Source organism: Brachycentrus maculatus, unplaced genomic scaffold (assembly GCF_059751285.1).
Source record: "Brachycentrus maculatus isolate JH-2025_06_01 unplaced genomic scaffold, ASM5975128v1 h1tg000386l, whole genome shotgun sequence".
NCBI classification, from domain to species: Eukaryota; Metazoa; Arthropoda; class Insecta; order Trichoptera; family Brachycentridae; genus Brachycentrus; species Brachycentrus maculatus.
This window is the reverse complement of record NW_028281135.1, coordinates 1,288,612-1,306,790: the sequence shown is the minus strand read 5'-3', so window position 1 is coordinate 1,306,790 and position 18,179 is coordinate 1,288,612. Positions and strand designations below refer to the sequence as shown.

Sequence of the window (18,179 nt, the reverse complement as noted above, 5' to 3'; positions counted from 1 at the left end):
TTTGATCTATGATAATATGAATTGTTTATAGATCTCTTTCTTCTCATAAATTCTATATACTAGTCGAATTTACGAATCCTCTCTATAAAACTTTTTGTTTGTCAATTTACATTGTAATTGAGTTTTTGTATTGTTATATGGAAGAATGAAGAAATTCACCATGTCCGTAATTTGTACTTTGTATAGAGATAGGACACCATAAGAGGAAAGTACTAGATAAACGAGATGGCCCGTCATTAAATTATCAAATTTATTTTCAAGTGTGTGGCAGTAACGTCATCGGATAAAAATACAAATTTATTTGGCTATTTTAGTATGCAAATACATACTGCTTCTGGGCTGACTGGCAGAGTTAGTATGGCAAACTTGACAATTTGGTGACTGAAAATGTGAAAAACCGTTTCGTACTATATCTATTTAGGCCAAAATTAGAGAATAGTCCTTAGAACGCAGTGCCGCAAGAACTATTTTACAATTCTGTTTGAATGGACATAATGCAAACCAATTCTCGGCCATCTAACTGTTCGTTGGAATCAGACCCTTAACGATTATAAATGTAATATGCATTAATGCTTTAATTGCTTGTATTTAAAATATGCACAGATATCTGTTACAGAAGAGTCTCCCTATATTGTTTAAATGTATTCTTAAATTAGTAAAAATCACAGATATTTTCTGATCTGATTGTTGTGTATTTTTTTTAAAACTGTTAAATTACATGAATTTCATAATAAATCTTCATGGTTCAGGCTGCATTCACTATTATCCTGGCAAGATCGCTTACAGACATTATAATTACTCGTAAAAGCATTCAAAAATATCAAATTGACATGTTTAGTTGACTATTTCTCAGTTTAAACATCTTTAATTGACTATTTGTTAATTTTGACATCTTTGTTTGATAATTATTTGCCAATTTTGGCAAATTCACATCTCACCGTCTGGGTCGATCGTCCCGTAATCCCTACGCATTAGTGAACGCAGCCTCAGATATCTTTGCGTATTTAATCTAGGATGTTAGTTTAGTCTTTTATTTTTACGGCTAACACCGTCACAACTACACAGACAGCTGTCAATCCTGTGACAATAACAGTAACATTTAACAGTCAACACAACGGAATGCACGTCCCATTTATCTTCAGACATTTAACATTTGCCTAAATGATGTTTCATTCTAAAAATCATCTTCGCAAAACTAAACAGGGTTTGAAACACACTGAAACAAATTAGAACACTATTGCTGTTTATATAGTATCTTCTATCTTTATTTGACTATTTGTCAGTCTGGACATTTTTTTTTTACTATTTATTGGTCAATTTAGACACCTTTATTTTGACTATTATTTGTCAATTTGGGAAATTCACATTTATCTATATTTGCTGCTTTTTGAATGGCATAACTGCAATATGAGAATTGTACAAAAAATTACTCTAATTTGTTCCAATTTCTGTTTCATCCTTTGAAGCAAAACAATTAAATTCTGACGTAATCTCGAATGTTAAAGTATTAAAAATACGTTATTAATCTCACATTACGATACAAGATTGACTGACAATATCCCTTGTGCCCTGGCACGATTTATACACCTTTCAAGGTGACTGACAGAGGCCATATGCCTGCTGGATTGACTGACACGTGTTTAACATTAACCGATACAGTAATTTACACGGTGCTGACTGATAAAGGCCATTTGCCCGCTAGGTTGACTGACACGGGATTAACATTGACCGATACAGTAATTTACTGTGTTGACTGGCACACGGTGCCGACTGAAGGCCATATGCCTGCTAGATAGACTGACACGGGATTAACATTGACCGATACAGTAATTTACTTTGTTGACATTGCATTGCGATGCGAGGGTGACGCTAGGTTGACTCTGGACTGTGTAGTGGGTGTACGGAGGCTGAGTGCGTGTGTGTGACAGGTCCCAATGGGGGCAGCGTGCCGGCGAGCGTGCTGGAGGCCGGAGCGGGCCTGTTCCGGGCGGAGTTTGTGCCCCGCGCGGTCGGGGAGCACCGCCTGCACGTGTTGCTGCGCTCGCAGCCCTGCCCGGGAAGCCCCTTCACCGCTAAGGTAACAGTATATGGCGGACAGCATGCTTCTTAAAAAATGGTTATTAGAAAAATCACATTAAATTAAATTATCCTGAAATGAAGCTCCCACCTTAATTTTCTTTTAATCCAGGTAATACTGTTTTTGTATTTAAAAAAATAAGTTTTGCTTCTACATAAATATATGGTTTTCAAAAGAAAGAGTTATTGAAAGGTAATGTATATAAAATATTTAATTGCCAAATTCCAATAACCATTTTTTTTTTAAATGTGTTCGTATAACACATGTGGCTTCTCATGCAGCCAGTCGCTTACTGACTTTGTATATTTGAGAGTACACACTTAAAATTTAAATATCGTCCATATTCCACCATATAAAAGTTCGTTTATTGTAAGTTCATTTTTATTGACAAAACACCTACATCGAAAACTACCAAATCATAACATAACTTGTTGACATCTCAACTTAGATGAATAAGAATATGAAAGTCTGGGTATTTACAGAGCTCATGACCTGTCATAGGCTGAATCAAGCGAGCACTGGATTACAGCTCCTGTATTTTTTTAAATATTACACATATCATGTCTTTAAGAACAGTGTCTGTCGATGGTTGCTTCCCGTTGGAAGGGACAAGGCAGAAAGTGATTTAATTAAAGTCCAGGTGTAATTATTTTATTGTTAAACCTTAATACTGTAAATTGTTATTGTATCTATTGTATGTAATGTATATAATCTAATAAAAAAAACAAATAATAATAAAAATAAAAAAAATTATTAACATGTAAGTATTTCGGCTCAACACAGGCCATGCCTAAAGACCCGTAATACATATAGTAAAAAAAATATATGTATCTATGAAATAAATAAATAGAATTTTTTTTAAAACATACAAAGTGGACAAAATTCAGATTTGTGGACAGAGATTTTCAATATAAAATAGAAAATAAGCAAGAATACTATTACCAAAGGTGTAGAAGAATCCAACTTTGGAAAACTCCTTCAGACACATGTAACAGATCAATATCTAATGAGATATTGTTCAACATAGCGGTAGCTCTTCTTACAGGCATAACCATCGGCAGGTTGGTTCTGTGTATAGGAATGTGAAACTATCTATGTCGACGCTGTCTTAGGTAACTATCGGGAACATACAGACCAATGTTCCGGATAATTTCAGGATTATCGATCATACCGCGCGACAATCGATAAAAATGCGTAATCAAATGGACATACTCAAAATATTGTCGTACCATCTTGTTTTACCAATGTTGTATTATTTCAGGTGTATGATGTGAATGCCATCAGAGTCAAGGATGTGGCGAGCGGAACTGTTGGGAAGCCTGTCACCTTTTTAGGTAAGAAACGTTATCCTCATCTTCATCCATACTATAAATGTAACTAACTAACTAACTAACCATCACGCCGCTTCTCCGCAGGGGTAGGCAGAGAGAATAGAGCGCCACACCACTCTGTCCTTGCAAACATTCTTCGCCTCTTCCACGTTCATGCATCTCCTCATACATACCCGCCGATTGTTACGACTCCTAACCTGACCACTTTCAAGTATTTGGCATACCTGATCGAGCCATGTTTTTCTCGGTCTTCCTCTGCTTCTTTTCCCGCTAACATTCGCCTCATAAATTTGTTTTACCGTTCTTTCCTCACTCATTCGTTCTACATATCCAAACCATCTCAACACACCATACTATAAATGTGACTAATGAGATTCTCTTAACGGATTGGAATGGTATTTTTTCTTGAATGTTTTTCGCAGATATTTTGTGGCACATTTTATAAACTTTATAAAATAAAACAACTTTGTTTTGGTACACTTTTTCCAACCGGTTTCGACAAGAACCTTGCATCATCAGGGTTTATGTACTAAATTCTAAAACATTGAAATACTCATAGTTAGACTATAGTTAATTACCCTTCCCTTACGATACCAAAACTTCCACACACTCCGTACACCGTATGAAAATAGGAATTAAAAAATATGATTTAAAAAACGAGAAAAAACTCCTAAATTTGCATTGCGCAGCAAATACGTCAACTCCAGATGACAACTTGGAATGGTATTCCTTACTTTTTCCCGGTTTATATTCCTTTTTCTTTCTAAACTTCTTGTATCACCAATAGTGTGGAATGCTCTTTCACTAGTTAAAAAACAGTGACTGAAATGATCTTTAGAAAAAAATTAAAATTAAAAGGCATTTCTTTGCTGAATCATTTCTACTATCCCCTTCTCGCCAATTCGATCACAGTGAAGCGCCCTTGAGGTAGTGTTTTATAAAAATTGTGCTGGATAAATTATTCTTCTTCTTCTTCAAACCCTCATCCGCACCCGATGGTGCATAGGGCACTGCGTCATATAAACACAGTGTTATCTTGATCATTAACACATGAAGGAAAGGTGATCAGCCCTTCGCTTCAGGTACCAGTCCAGGGTAGTTTTGAATAAATATAAGAGTGAAAAAATCACTTACATTTATTTGACCCCCTCTAGGAATCGAACCCGGGACCTCCAGTACAGTAGTCGAGCATGATAACCACTACATTACGGAAGCGGACATTTATTATTTTCTTTATTATTATTAGCAGACAGATTTTATACTTATTTTATGTTAAGTGGTAGAAGATTATCCGTAAAACATTATTAGTTCTTTGACTTCGATTTATTCTATATATAAGTTACCAGGTAGCTCTAAGTGAGTGACTGCTTATAGGAAATACTAATCTAGAATGCCGCTTGTCAGACTATGATGGGTATACACACAATTGGATCTATGTTGTTGTCACCAACATACCCACATTCCTTACAATAGTCTACCCTTTATTTTTGCAGTGGAGACATCACAAGCTGGCCCTGGCAACTTGGAAGTCACAGTGAACGGGGGCCGAGTGCCCACGTCAGCGCAGGCGCAGGGACAACATACCTACGCCATTTCATTCACGCCACGAGAGCCCCACGCGCACACCGTGGATTTAAGATTCAACGGCCAAGATGTGCCAGGTAACCTAACTTCATCAAATAAACTAAACTTCTTTTCTTCTTTTTCTAGATCCTAAGGATCTGTTTGTGCCTCCGCTTGTAGCTCTTGGGATGTTGACTCCCAGCTGTCTTCCCACCTGTTTGGAGGTCTGCCTGGGGGTCTGCGTCCTTCGGGGATTCCTTGAAGGGCGATGCGTGGAAGTCTGTCATCTGACATTCTGTTTACACGATCATTCCAGTATCGCCTTGGTTGTCGTCCCCATCTCACGATATCCTCCGTCTTACACATGCTCCGGATGTCGGTATTTTTTACTCGGTCTCGCAATGTGTTTCCGGTTATGGATCGGAGAGTCTTCATCTTGGAGGTTCCAAGTTGAGATTTTAGATTTTTTGGATAAGTTTAGATTTAGATTTTTTGGATAAACTAACCCTTATTAATTTTTTTTTTGTTAATTCGCAAAGAACCTAAAATTGAGTGATACATGCCACCTTTCATTACTGGTACCTTTCATTATTATGCTGTAAATTATCTTGAATGATTACTACAGCTTGCTCAAACGTTTTTGGCATACTTTTTAAAGTGCTTTATGACCGCACTACTGACTTTTTGGTAGTTCATTGATAAGAGGTGCTGGACATGCAGCAGGAATGACAAACCCTCCGCGCGAATATCCTGAAGGAACTCAAGGTTAGGGAAACTAACCCTTGTTGACCATCCACAAATTACACGAGGTACTAAAAGACCCCACTTCATATTGTATGGAAATCGTAGTACGCAACTCGTAACCCAGAGTCACAGATTAAACGTCCTTTCCAGCGCGTAGCTGAGTGCTGACTGAGCAAGAAACCGGAAATTGGATCAAACAAAACCAGAGTAATCTAACTGTCGCGCTCTCTCCTTGTGGTAATACCACGCTTATTAGAATGAAAGAAATAACATCTCGCTAGCAGACAAAAAATTTACATCCTGATTTATAAGTGCGTAGAACTCGCGGTACTGGCTTATTGTGATTTTGATAAAAAATAATATTTTAACGCTTTAAAATTATAAAAATAAAAAAGAGAAAATTTTCTTTAATATTATATTTGAGATTACAATAAATATGGAGTAAGTAGCTCTTAAAATACTAGTTAGTTATGGAATTCAAAGTGTGGGGTTGTGGTCCTGTAGTTAGTGTCGCGAATTCTTGAGTCAGAATTTCTGGGTTCTAACCCACTCTACTACGACTACAGCTGCTTAGGCTCACAGAAATAGTATGGAATAGAAGTATTTTTGGAAATAATAAAAAAAAAAACACAAATATTCTCTTTTTATTAAAAAAAATAATAATAAATCATATATGGGGGATTTAAAGCATTTACGATGTGATTAGTGAATAGTTCTATGGTAGTTATGTGTAGTATTGTTTGCATACTGAGGGAGAAAAAATTGTCATTACAGGAAGCCCGTTCCAGTGCCAGATCTCCTCCCCCGCACGCGTAGTGGACGTGGACTCCCTGGAGAAGGTCTCCGTGGGGTCTCTGTGCGAGTTCAGCGTGGAGAGCCCCTCCGCGCCTGCAGCCGAGGTGCTGGGGCCGGCGCGGCGCCCCGTGGCGGCCCGCGTGGCCCCGGCGGGCCCCGGGCGCTACGGGGTGGCCTTCACGCCGCTGGAGGTGGGCGACCACAGCGTGGAGGTGCGCCTGCCCGCCGGGGGCCACGTGGAGGGCAGCCCCTTCCTGCTCAAGGCCTACTCCGCCGAGAGGGTCACCGTCACCGACATCAGCCCCGGAGTCGTGGGCAGGCCGGTCGGGTTCACTATCAACGCGTCGCAAGCCGGTAAATATTTGATCAAGAATTACTCGGTTATTTATTTATTTCTTTTTATGTTCAGCATTGACGGAGACCTTCACCCAGCAGTGGCTGGATACGGGTTGAAGTCACATGTTCATCATTCTAAAGAAAAGTTCATCTTCGAGATACCTAAATGACTTTACAATACCAAAATGCATAGCAAACAAATCCAACAGAACTTTAAATATTTGTCAACCAAGTGCTTCAATAACCTTCCTACAGATGTAAAAAAAAATAAGACATTTAAATTATTTTTTGACCAAAGATGAAGAAGAATATGGAAATCTGGGCATTCACGGGGCTGACGACCGTCATAGATGTCTCTAGTGAAGTTCTAGTGATTCAAGAACAAGGTTTCTAAATTGGTTCAAATATACAGAACTTCCAAGAATTGGACTAGTGTGGTTGTCAATAATGGGTTTATACCCATTAAAAATTGATAAAGTGTCATTTGGGTAATCATTGCATTTTTTCCTAAAAGTTTGGCTTGATTTATTGTTTCCGATTTCGTAATTCTTTTTAAATTAGAGTAATGGCTGGTTTAAGTGATCACTTTACACACGTGTAGCATTCACCAATTCTACCCGTTATTGACAACCACACTACTCAAATTCTTGGAAGTTCTATATATATGAACCAATTTTGAAAAATTATTCTTGAATCACTAGAACTTCACTAGAGACATCTATTGGTGAGATGAAAAGAAGCTTTTATTAGTTTGTGAGGTCCGGAAGTATTTGGACACACTCAAAATGTTGTGAAGACATTTAAATGCTAAAAAATTAATGAAATGAAGTGTGTATATAAATAAATCGAAAAAAAAAAGAAAAAAATAATATCGCTTACAAACGTAAACATTAATAATAAGTGTAAGTCCCTCTCCAAGCACAAGAGCTTAGTCTCTTTATTGAAGAGAACTGCGTAATTAATTTTAAGATTGTAAAGTAGAATTGTCTAGAAAATTAATTAAATTGAAAAAAAAACTCTTGTAACTATATTTAAAACAATTTTTATTTCAGTATTTAGTAATATTTTTTTCAAGAGTACCGTAGAACGGGGCTACTTGAACTTTGATATGTTACTTGAGCCCAGTACAAAAAAAAATATTTAAATCTGTATTTGGTCTACAATAATGAACGTATGGACATGATTCATTGTTTCCCTGACAGGTGACACGAATACATTCATTATTGTAGACCAAATACAGATTTTATTTTTTTTTGTACTGGGCTCAAGTAACACATCAAAGTTCAAGTAGCCCCGTTCTACGGTACCTAAAAACATATTGACAAATTGTATAAAAATTACTCCTGTGATGGTACAGTTTGACACATACAAAAAATGCATTATTTTTTTTAAATGGCCGTAAATAAGCATGAGCTGCCATCAGTTCACAATCAAAAATCTTCTACAGGCGCAGGAAACTTGGAGATAATAGTTGCTGTCGGAGGGAGAAATGTCCCCAACTATGTGCAGAGTGAGGGAAACGCCCGCTTCAAGGTAAAATATTATTTTTAATTTAAGCTGGATTTCTTTTAACCTGTCCGGGAGTATGGCCGCACATGATCATCCAAACAAAACTTTCCTCTAAGGAGTATGTGGGGCGTACTTGAACGGCCGAGCTTATAACTAACGTCCATTTTAGGGTACCGCAGAGGCAAACGCGTTATAATCAACTTTTTCAAGTAACTAAATGTAATACTGATTTTGCCAGATTTACTACAATCAACCGCATTATGGATACTTATAATAAAATGTTTAATGAGGTAGATATATTTGGGAAAAGCACTAATTCCATAAAAAATGACATAAGCAGGAAATTAGGTGAATGATTGATCGTTGGCGTTTGTTCAACAAGCCAACTGTTTATAATCCCTGTTTGTTGGATGATTTATGTTGACATGGAATAGGTACTACACACACACACACACACACACACACACACACACACACACCCCAACCAACATAACTTTCGTAAGAATAGCATTATCGGAGGATTTTTTTAATTGGCCATAGTTTTGTTAACCTTTTAAACGCGTTAACTTTGTTCTTAAGAGACGCTCGTGCGCGGCTGTATTTCGCCGTTTTTTAAATTATTACTTTTATCATGTATTTAGTTATGAAACTATTTATTTTCCTAAACAAAAACGTTCAATGGGATTCATTGTGCCTTTTTGGTACTATATAATACACGTGTGTCACATTATTCTTGAAATATATCGTAATATAAACAAATTAGATCGTAACATAAATAAATCAAAGCACGCATCGTGTGTCACTCTTACCCACTGGCGATGCGTAGCGTCGAGAGTGAGACAGATATAGGGCATGATTATGGCGCGGACTAATTACCGACCGCAAGAAAAATCAGGGATCTGTTGTTTTATTTATCCTTGTGATGTTACAAATTATTAGTCAGATATTTCAACAGATGTCATAAGGCCGATGATTGACGTATTATTTTATCCAAAGTTCCACACCATGAAAAAATCCCTCCAAGTTGAACTGAGGTTCGAAACTTAGAGCAAAGTGAAAACACAAACGCTCATGTCAGCCGCGTATGGGGCATGTCTTGTAAAAACACATACGGTTATGCGAGCCGCGTGGATCCGGTTAATTAATGTTGTATAATATATTGTTTTGTAGTGGCTGTAAAAATCCCAAATAAAATAAAATAAAAATAAAGCCGGGTAATATTTAACTATAAAATGGCACCTGTACTGCCATCTGTGGTTGTATTCAAACACTTAAAACCACACTTCAGACTATTTTTCTGTTTTACCCACAACATTTTATTTGTGTGTGACGTCATCGTAATGACGCTGGAAAAAAAGCCACAAAATAAAACATGGATTATTTTTATGTAAATCATGTTTCCTGGTGTAAATATATATTTCTTATTTTAGTATATTTGTTGCTTGTAGCATTGACTATGATATAAAATCATAAACTGTAAAAAAGATTTTCAATAACTCACTCCCCAGATACAGTTTTGTCCACAGAAACTCATTCCCGGACAAGTTAATATAAATATAAAACCTGTATTAGACCATTTTTGAGTTTATTAATGTAAACACAACAAGTTACGAGATCTACAGATGCTCTCATCAACAGATGAAAACATAAACTGTCTGTAACTCCAACTTTATAAGTTCCATAGCCTATTCCCCTACTTGTGAGTTGGTTTACTCTTTATGTGTAAAGTTACAAAGTTAAAAATTCTAATTCATGAGTGAAAATTCTTGTCAAAAGCACTCGCTATCTTGTTATAGGCGTGAGTTTACACGTCTATTCTTCTTTAACCATATCCACTTCCTATGTGAAGCATATGGAGTCCACAAACTGTCTCCAGGCTCTTCTGTCGGCTGCTAGATCCTATGCATCCTCTCAAGTCAGGTCCGCATCTAGAAGTTCAGACGAGAACTGCCGACGAATTGTCAGCAGTGGTCGTCCTGGGCAGCGCGAATCTGATGCCTTGTAAGAGAGGCATTCTTCATGGTGGCTCTCAGGAAGCATGTGGAGTACATGGCCTAGCCAACTGAATCGCCTTTTCTTGACAACAGTACACATCTATAGTTCCGATTATCTTCCACAGGTGAATTTCAAGCCGGTAGAGGCGGCGCCCCATTCTCTGTCCGTCCGCTTCAACGGGCGTCCCGTCCCGGGGTCCCCCTTCACCTGCCTTGTGTCAGGAGGCCCCGGGCCGGCTGGCAGCGCGGCGGGAGCCCCCGTCGGAGCCCCTCCCCCCTCCGCCCGGGTCAAGGGAGACACCCTGCGGGCGGCTCAAAGGGGACAGCAGTCCGAGATACAGCTCAGCGGATTTGGAGGTTAGAATGTAACTGTGCTAATTTTCATCTAGGGTCGTTTTGTTTATAAACACAATAAAAGTCTCTTCTAAACTTTATCTGTACCCAATGGTGCATAAGGCACTGCAACGTCAATACGTGTCAATACACAGTGTTATCTTGATTGTTACTTATATGAAGGCAAGGTGATCACTCCCTCGGCTTAGGGACCAGTCCAGGGTAATTTTAAATAAATACTAGAGTGTAAAATTAGTAATATTTATTTTCACCCCCCGTTTAATAAAGAGGACCATTTTTGCAAAAAAAAGTCTTCAACAATTTTAGCATACATAAAAGAAAAAATCTCACCAGTAAAATGGTCATTAAATGCTAGAATAAAAAATCGTAAGTATATATTTAACATATTTTGACCGAGCTCCTTAGAATCCTGGAACCTCCAGAGCTATACTCAAACACATTACAGACACTTTTTCTAAACCCTCATTCGCATCCGATGGTGCATTGCATCATATAAACGCAGTGTTATCTTGGTCATTAACACGTGAAGGAAAGGTGATCAGCCTTCCGCCTTAGTTATCAGTCCAGAGTAATAGCAATGAGCAAATGCTGAGAAGTTCCTGATTGGCCCACACTAGATTATCCCTCCTGTTCCCAACACAGATTAAAATAAAACATGGTTTAGTTAGAAGAAACGAAAATCCACTTAATGATCTATATTAACCTTTCCGGTCCGGAGGAAAAAAAAATAATCCGTAGGTTCCGAAGGGGGTACTGGCAATACCCCAAGTAAAATGCTATAAATACAGTGTTTTTACAAATTCTACTTATGCCAAAATGTTTATCATACTATTGTTATTCTATTTTATCCATAATAATTTGATTTTTCTGCAATAAACATAATAATTTTCGAAAAAACATAGTTGGGAAGAAGTTCTCTGCGGTAATTGCATCCAATTCCAACCGAAGTTCAATCATCACTGGAGAGCTTCGGCCGGATGTTGGCCGGAACGATGCGTGCGGGGGGGGGGGGGGTGAGGAGAGAGAGTGAAGCATACTACACAGCGTGCTTATAATTTGTCGTTATATTATGGGAAGAAAACAAAGAATGTTTACAAAATTCAGACATTAAAAAACAATATAAAAAATCACATAACGTTGAATGAACAGTTTGGACATTAAAACTTTTTTACCTCGTGTTTATGTATCAAACATATAAATTCGTCACAAACAACACACTTTATTTTGTTTTTTTTTGTCAGATTTGCGGGGGCAGAAATTACAGCGACCTCGTTGTGTAGGTGGATTGAAAGCTGAAGTACATGGTTTATCTAAGGGGAATTCTTCCCCCATTTCATCTGCAAATAAGCTAAATGCCTTTTGATGGAGCTTATCATTTGATTTTAATCTGCTTCGTTTTCTTGCGTTATCTGTCACGAGCTCCATGGCCAATTGTTGAATAAATTTTCTTCTCTTACTTCTGTCATTTTGTTTCCATTCTGGATTTTTTTAAGCCAAAGAAAATAAGAATTCAATGCCGCCATATCAAGGATTTCAAAAAAAAATCTAAGTGGCCATCTCCTTGTAGACCGGGCGCATGAATATTCTCTCGTCATTTTATCTCCCAAATCAACTCCACCTTTAGTTTTGTTGTAATGCAAAATTATTTCCGATTTTTTCTTATATCCAACGTCGACGCTTTTGTTATAAAACTCTGTCGTTAGAAGATTTACGGCAGTTTTAATTTTAGGAACATACGATACCAGGGTCATATTATTCGAAAACCCAAACAGTGAGGAAAATAACTCTCGTGAAGGAGATTTCTGAAATGCTACAGGTATTTCTCTTTTGTTGCTTCTCATTGTCCCCGTGAGAGAAAGTCCTTCCGCCATCAATGATTGTGCTAAGGCCACAGATGTGAAAAAATTGTCGACTGTAATTCCTCGTCCACTGCCAAAATACGGTGTGGCCATCTCCATCACAACTCTATGACCTTGATTCACCTCCCGTACATTGTTAATTTTGCCCGTGTAAATCTGTGCATTACAAATATATCCACTATCGGCTTCTGCCGCCACCCATATTTTTATTCCATACCTCCCTGGCTTACTTTTTATATACACCTTAAATGGGCAATTTCCCCTAAAGACAGCTAGGCGCTCATCTATTGATAAGTGGGATCCGGGTGAATAATTTATCGTGCAATTTTCCACAAACTGTTCAAAAAATAATTTTATTGCCTCATGTTTATGGCCAGACAGAGCCATCCTTTCATTTCTCGTAGCTTTGTTATCAAACCGAATTTTGCTATAAATAAACTGGAACCGGTCACGAGGCATTGCCGCTGCATAAAAGAACTGTTTAAATACTCTGTTGGTTTTCCAAAGCTCACTAACGTGTTGTTTTCTACCTCTATTTTTGCCAGATGCTGAAAAAATCCCATAAAAGCTTGTATTTCGCTTTCTGTTATTGCGTTTCCCGTAATACCTCGTTCTTCACAATATTTGTTGGTACAACGTATTATCTCAGTCATCATGGTAGGAGTAATAAAAGAAAAAAACATTTCTTTCATACTCTTTGCAGCTGCTAGTGGTCCAGCTATACCAGATGTTGATCTTATTATGTTGTGGGAATGGGTTTTTGAAGAAGGTGGAGGAATATCTGTCCATCTGTAGCCTGATTTGGAAGTGAACAAATTTTCTTCGTCATTTCTACTGTTGTCTTCTATATCTACGGACTCCACGCTGAAAGTTCTTCGATTATATAGTTATCTGTGTCGGAAACATCATCTTTATTTTCTAACCCTAAATCGCTTTCATCATCACTTAAAGATACATCAGTGTCCGTATCGTTCAGAAGTTGCTCAATCATATCATCTGTCAATTGTTTTCCGCTCATTGTTAGGGTAAAGTTTATAAATATTAAAATTATGACAATTTAATTACAGTGTAAAAAGGCAGATTTTTATAAAATAAATGTAAAAATGCGATGCACCAAGAAATGTTAGTAGATAATTTGAATAATTTATAATTTTTCTTAGCAACGAGAAAAAACACTCTGTATTTGCCAAATAACGTTTGGGTACCGGGAACACAACACACACACGTGCAAACTTGGCGATGTACCACCGATAATTAAACTGTGGAGCGCTAGTAAAGAAATTGATACCCCCTTCGGAACGGGACAGTTAAACCCTGTATTGGGTTGATGCAAAAGTTATGACCGTTTTTTACATATAAAATTAAACTTTTTTTAGAATTTGTATTATTTATTTAATCAATTATATAATTTCCATCAGTACTTATAACCTTTAATTCGCCTCCGTAGTGTAATGGTCAGCACGCTCGGCTACCGTTCTGGAGGTCCCGGGTTCGATTCCCAGGGGGTTCAAATAAATATAAGTGATTTTTTCACTGTAATATTTATTCAATATTACCCTGGACTGGTACCTGAAGCGGATGGCTGATCACCTTCCCTTCGTGTGTAAACGATCAAGATAACACTGTGTTCATATGAAGCAGTGCCCTATGCACCATTGGGGTGCATAGGGCACTGCTTCTTCTTCACCTTCTTCTTCTTATTATAAGCTTTACGGCCTGTTTTTAAGAGGGATTAGCCTCCTGCGACGTCGATTCCCAGCTATCGGCCCATCTCTTTGGTGGTCTGCCCGGAAGTCGTCTACCATGGGGTTGGCCGTACAATGCGATGTGGGGGAGTCTGGATGGTTCCATTCTCCTCACATGCGCATACCATTGTCTTCTTCGTTGCCTTCCCTACCTAACGCCATCTTCGATCTCGCATATTTCCCTGATCTTGGCATTTCTCAATCTATCTCGAAGACTCTTGCCTGTTATGCTTCTCAGAGTCTTCATTTCTGACACTCTAAGCGCGTTTTTTTCATGTGTAAACGATCACCTTCCCTTCATGTGTAAACGATCAACATAACTCTGCGTTTATATGCTGCAGTGCCCTATGCACCATTGGGGTGCGGTTAAGGGTTTTATTATTATATTACTTATAACCTTCTCCCATCTTTCTATCAACTTATTAATACCAGTAGTATAAAATTCTGTGAAATTTGATGCGAAAAATGAAGTAAGGGATGTTTTCACCTGCTCTATTGTATAAAAAAAAAATATCATTTGATTTTTTTGCAGTGATCGGAATAAATGAAAATCAGAAGGAACAAAATCTGGAGAATACGGTGGATGCTTGATAATATCTCAATTTAACATATAGCCACCTTATGTGTATAGCTGATTGCTACGTTGGGGTCGCTATTTATAGCGTGTTGCTATTGTTTGAGTTTTGCCGCCATGTTGGCGTGTTTCGTGATCACGTGAAAGGATCACGTTTTTAGTATTGAGAGGGTAGGCCAGAATAATTTAAAGAATGTTTTCTTTTACTCACAGTTTGTTGTTTATTTTCTATAAGCGCGTACACTAAAATTATGATAATTACAAAGATACCTAATATTATAAATTTATGAATTAAACAAGCAAAAATGTGAATCTAGATAAAAACGTCCGCTGCGGACAACGGTGTAAGCGACACTCGTCCTTTTGTCCTCGGCTCGCCGCGGCCGCTGATTCCGTTCGGAAATCTCCGTTGAGAATTCGTTGGTTCGTATTTGTCGGCGCTGCCAATTTGACGGTGTAGCTAGACGCCTACAAACTCATTTAGCTTGTGTTGGGTCATAGCCACATGTTGTCGCGCGTTGTCGTGATGAAACACTACCCCTTTTGGGTTGATGCTAGATATAAATAAATACTAGAGTGAAAAAATCACTTATATTTACTCAACCCATAATATTGAATGTCCTATGAGTGAATAGTGCTGTGCTAGAAATTTTAACCTCCTCTTTTCGCAGGTTCCGAGGCGCAGGTGAGCATCACGGGCCCGGGGGGAGCCGCGCTGCCGGTGCGCGTGGTGGCGGGGGCCGCGCCGGGCGACTGGGCCGCGCGCTGGGCCCCCGAGCAGGTGGGGCGCCACTCTGTGGCCGTGCAGGCCGGCGGGGCCCCGCTGCCCGGGTCGCCCTTCACCTGCAACGTGTACGACGTGGCCCGGGTGCGCGTCACCGGCCTGGGGCCTGGAGGTAATGCGCATTCACTGTTTATTTACACTTCACTCAATCAGGTCATAGGGTGACTAACTACATAACACATCACTCAATCAGGTCGTAATATGACTGTAACAACATAGCACATCACTCAATCAGGTCATAGGATGACTGTAGCTACATAACACATCACTCAATCAGGTCATAGGATGACTAACCACATAACACATCACTCAATCAGGTCGTAGGATGACTAACTACATAACGACATCATTCAATCAGGTCATAGGATGACTAACTACATAACACATCACTCAATCTGGTATAGGATGACTAACTACATAACACATCACTCAATCAGATCATAGGATGACTAACTACATAACACATCACTCAATCTGGTCATAGGATTCAATTCAATTTAATTTATTAAATAACTAATTTAAATATAACAAACTTAAATTTACGGCGTAAAGCACAAATTTGCAAAGTAAATAAAAAGATAAAAACAATAAAGACAACAAATTACAAGTTAATAAATTGTTAAAGTTGTAGAAGAATACCTCTTCGGACTCCCCCCTCAGAGACATGGAACAGATCAATATCCGTCATGATATTGTTGAACATAGCAGTAGCTCTTCCTACAGGCATAACCATCAGCAGGTTGGTCCTGTGTATAGGAATGTGAAACAATCTATGCCGACGCTGTCTTAGGTAACTATCGGGAACATACAGACCGATGCTCCGGATAATTTCAGGATTATCGATCATATCGTGCAACATTTGGTGAAAATGCCTCATCAAATACACATTCCTTTTAGTCTCTTAACTGTTGTAGCCAAATGTTGGAGCCAAGGATAATATCCATACTCTCTCATATAGAGATACCTCAGAAATCAGTTTGTGTGATAAAAAGTAAATAAATAATTTAACTTGAATGAATGGTTGGGTTTCAGGTCTGGAAGGTATGGTGGAAGGACTGAGCTTGGGCGAGGCTGCCCGCGGAGAAGCCGGCCGACCCCTGACCTTCAGTGTGGACGCGGCAAGCGCCGGAGAAGGGACCCTGGAGCTGGTGGTGTCTACGGCCCACTCCACCGTCAAGGCAGAGGTATGACCAAATTATTAGGTTTTTCAAACGAATAACCAGCAAAGCCTCTACTTTTAGAGGCTTGTTGCAGGTAGGATACTAAGGATAGGGAAGGTAAATATTAAAAATATGTACATCACAAACACCCAGACCAATTGAAAATAAATCTTTCTTGAATTCATTTCGCGGGAATCGAACCCGCATTTTCAGTTTCGGAGTCGAGCGTCTACCCAACTATGCCACGGTGCCCTCGTTTATTTCATTAATTTCATCTTTACTGGTCTGGGTATTTCCAAGGCTTACAACCTGTCTTCGGCCGGTGATCACTGTATACACTGCGTAACAATCATTCTACCCATGATTGACAACCGCATTAATCAGATTTTGAAAAAACTATATATGCTTCAATTAAAAAAATCAATAGAATTTATTAGTAAAACTTCATTGGCGCCATCTGTGTGTGAAATTAGTAATAAAAAAATGAGAATCTTCATGAAATCTATGTTATTAAGTGTGTAAAGTGATTTCTTTCATCAGCCAATGACTCGTCAATGCAATACAAACCCTTTGCCCGAGTCACGCTTGGGCTAGACTGGGAACTAATTAATGAATTCTGTCCTTTATACATAGGTGGTGGCATGTGCCCGGGGCTTGTACGACGTGACCTTTGTGCCCCAATCGTCGGAGCCCCATTTCGTAAACATCACCTTCAATGAGACTGCCGTTCCGGGAAGCCCCTTCCAATGCGACATCCAAGAGACAATCAACCACGTCCAAATCGGTAAATATCTCTTTGACTATGTAATTTTAAAAAAACACCACTCTGTCCTTCCGAACGAAGTGGATAAACCACACACCCAAAATGTATCACCAATTCAACGTTCCTTGTCTAGGTGGCACTGCAACGGTGGACCTGCCGACGGTGGCGCACACGCTGGAGATCGTGGACCCCGAGGGGGAGGCGGTGCCGCACTCGGTGTGGGCCGGGCTGGCCGAGTTCGGGGTGGGCCGGGTGGGGCGCTACACGGCCCGGGCCACCGACCCGCAGGGGCGCCCGCTCTACACCAAGACCATCAACGCCTTCGACAGCAGCCGGGTGCGCGTGCTCTCCGTGGGCGACGCCTACTGCCACCGCCCGGCCATCATCACCGGTGAGCAATGAAATACTACTCCTATATATTTATAGATTTGGCGTTTAATTTGTAGAACTCCATTTTAATTTATGTGTTAATTGTTAAATCAAACATGGATTTTTTGATTTTCTTGAATGTTTTCTGCAGATACTTTGTGGCACATTTTATAACATCGTAGTCGTACAGGAGAAAATGACCAACTAACAAAATGTAAAATG

The 18,179-nt window shown here is 39.1% G+C and overlaps 1 protein-coding gene across 4 annotated transcripts in view; it reads left to right on the top strand.

The window, feature by feature from the left end:
* The window catches only part of jbug (filamin-type immunoglobulin domains fbug), a 152,352-nt gene that overhangs the window by 113,818 nt on the left and 20,355 nt on the right, over positions 1-18,179 (top strand). For all 4 annotated transcript variants that reach the window (XM_088270460.1, XM_088270459.1, XM_088270461.1 and 1 more), the window contains 10 exons: positions 1,929-2,077; positions 3,339-3,411; positions 4,902-5,069; positions 6,490-6,864; positions 8,294-8,379; positions 10,475-10,706; positions 15,553-15,777; positions 16,698-16,849; positions 17,459-17,609; positions 17,722-17,979. In XM_088270460.1, the coding sequence (XP_088126586.1) occupies positions 1,929-2,077; positions 3,339-3,411; positions 4,902-5,069; positions 6,490-6,864; positions 8,294-8,379; positions 10,475-10,706; positions 15,553-15,777; positions 16,698-16,849; positions 17,459-17,609; positions 17,722-17,979 (1,869 nt within the window). The remainder of the gene's footprint in view (positions 1-1,928; positions 2,078-3,338; positions 3,412-4,901; positions 5,070-6,489; positions 6,865-8,293; positions 8,380-10,474; positions 10,707-15,552; positions 15,778-16,697; positions 16,850-17,458; positions 17,610-17,721; positions 17,980-18,179) is intronic.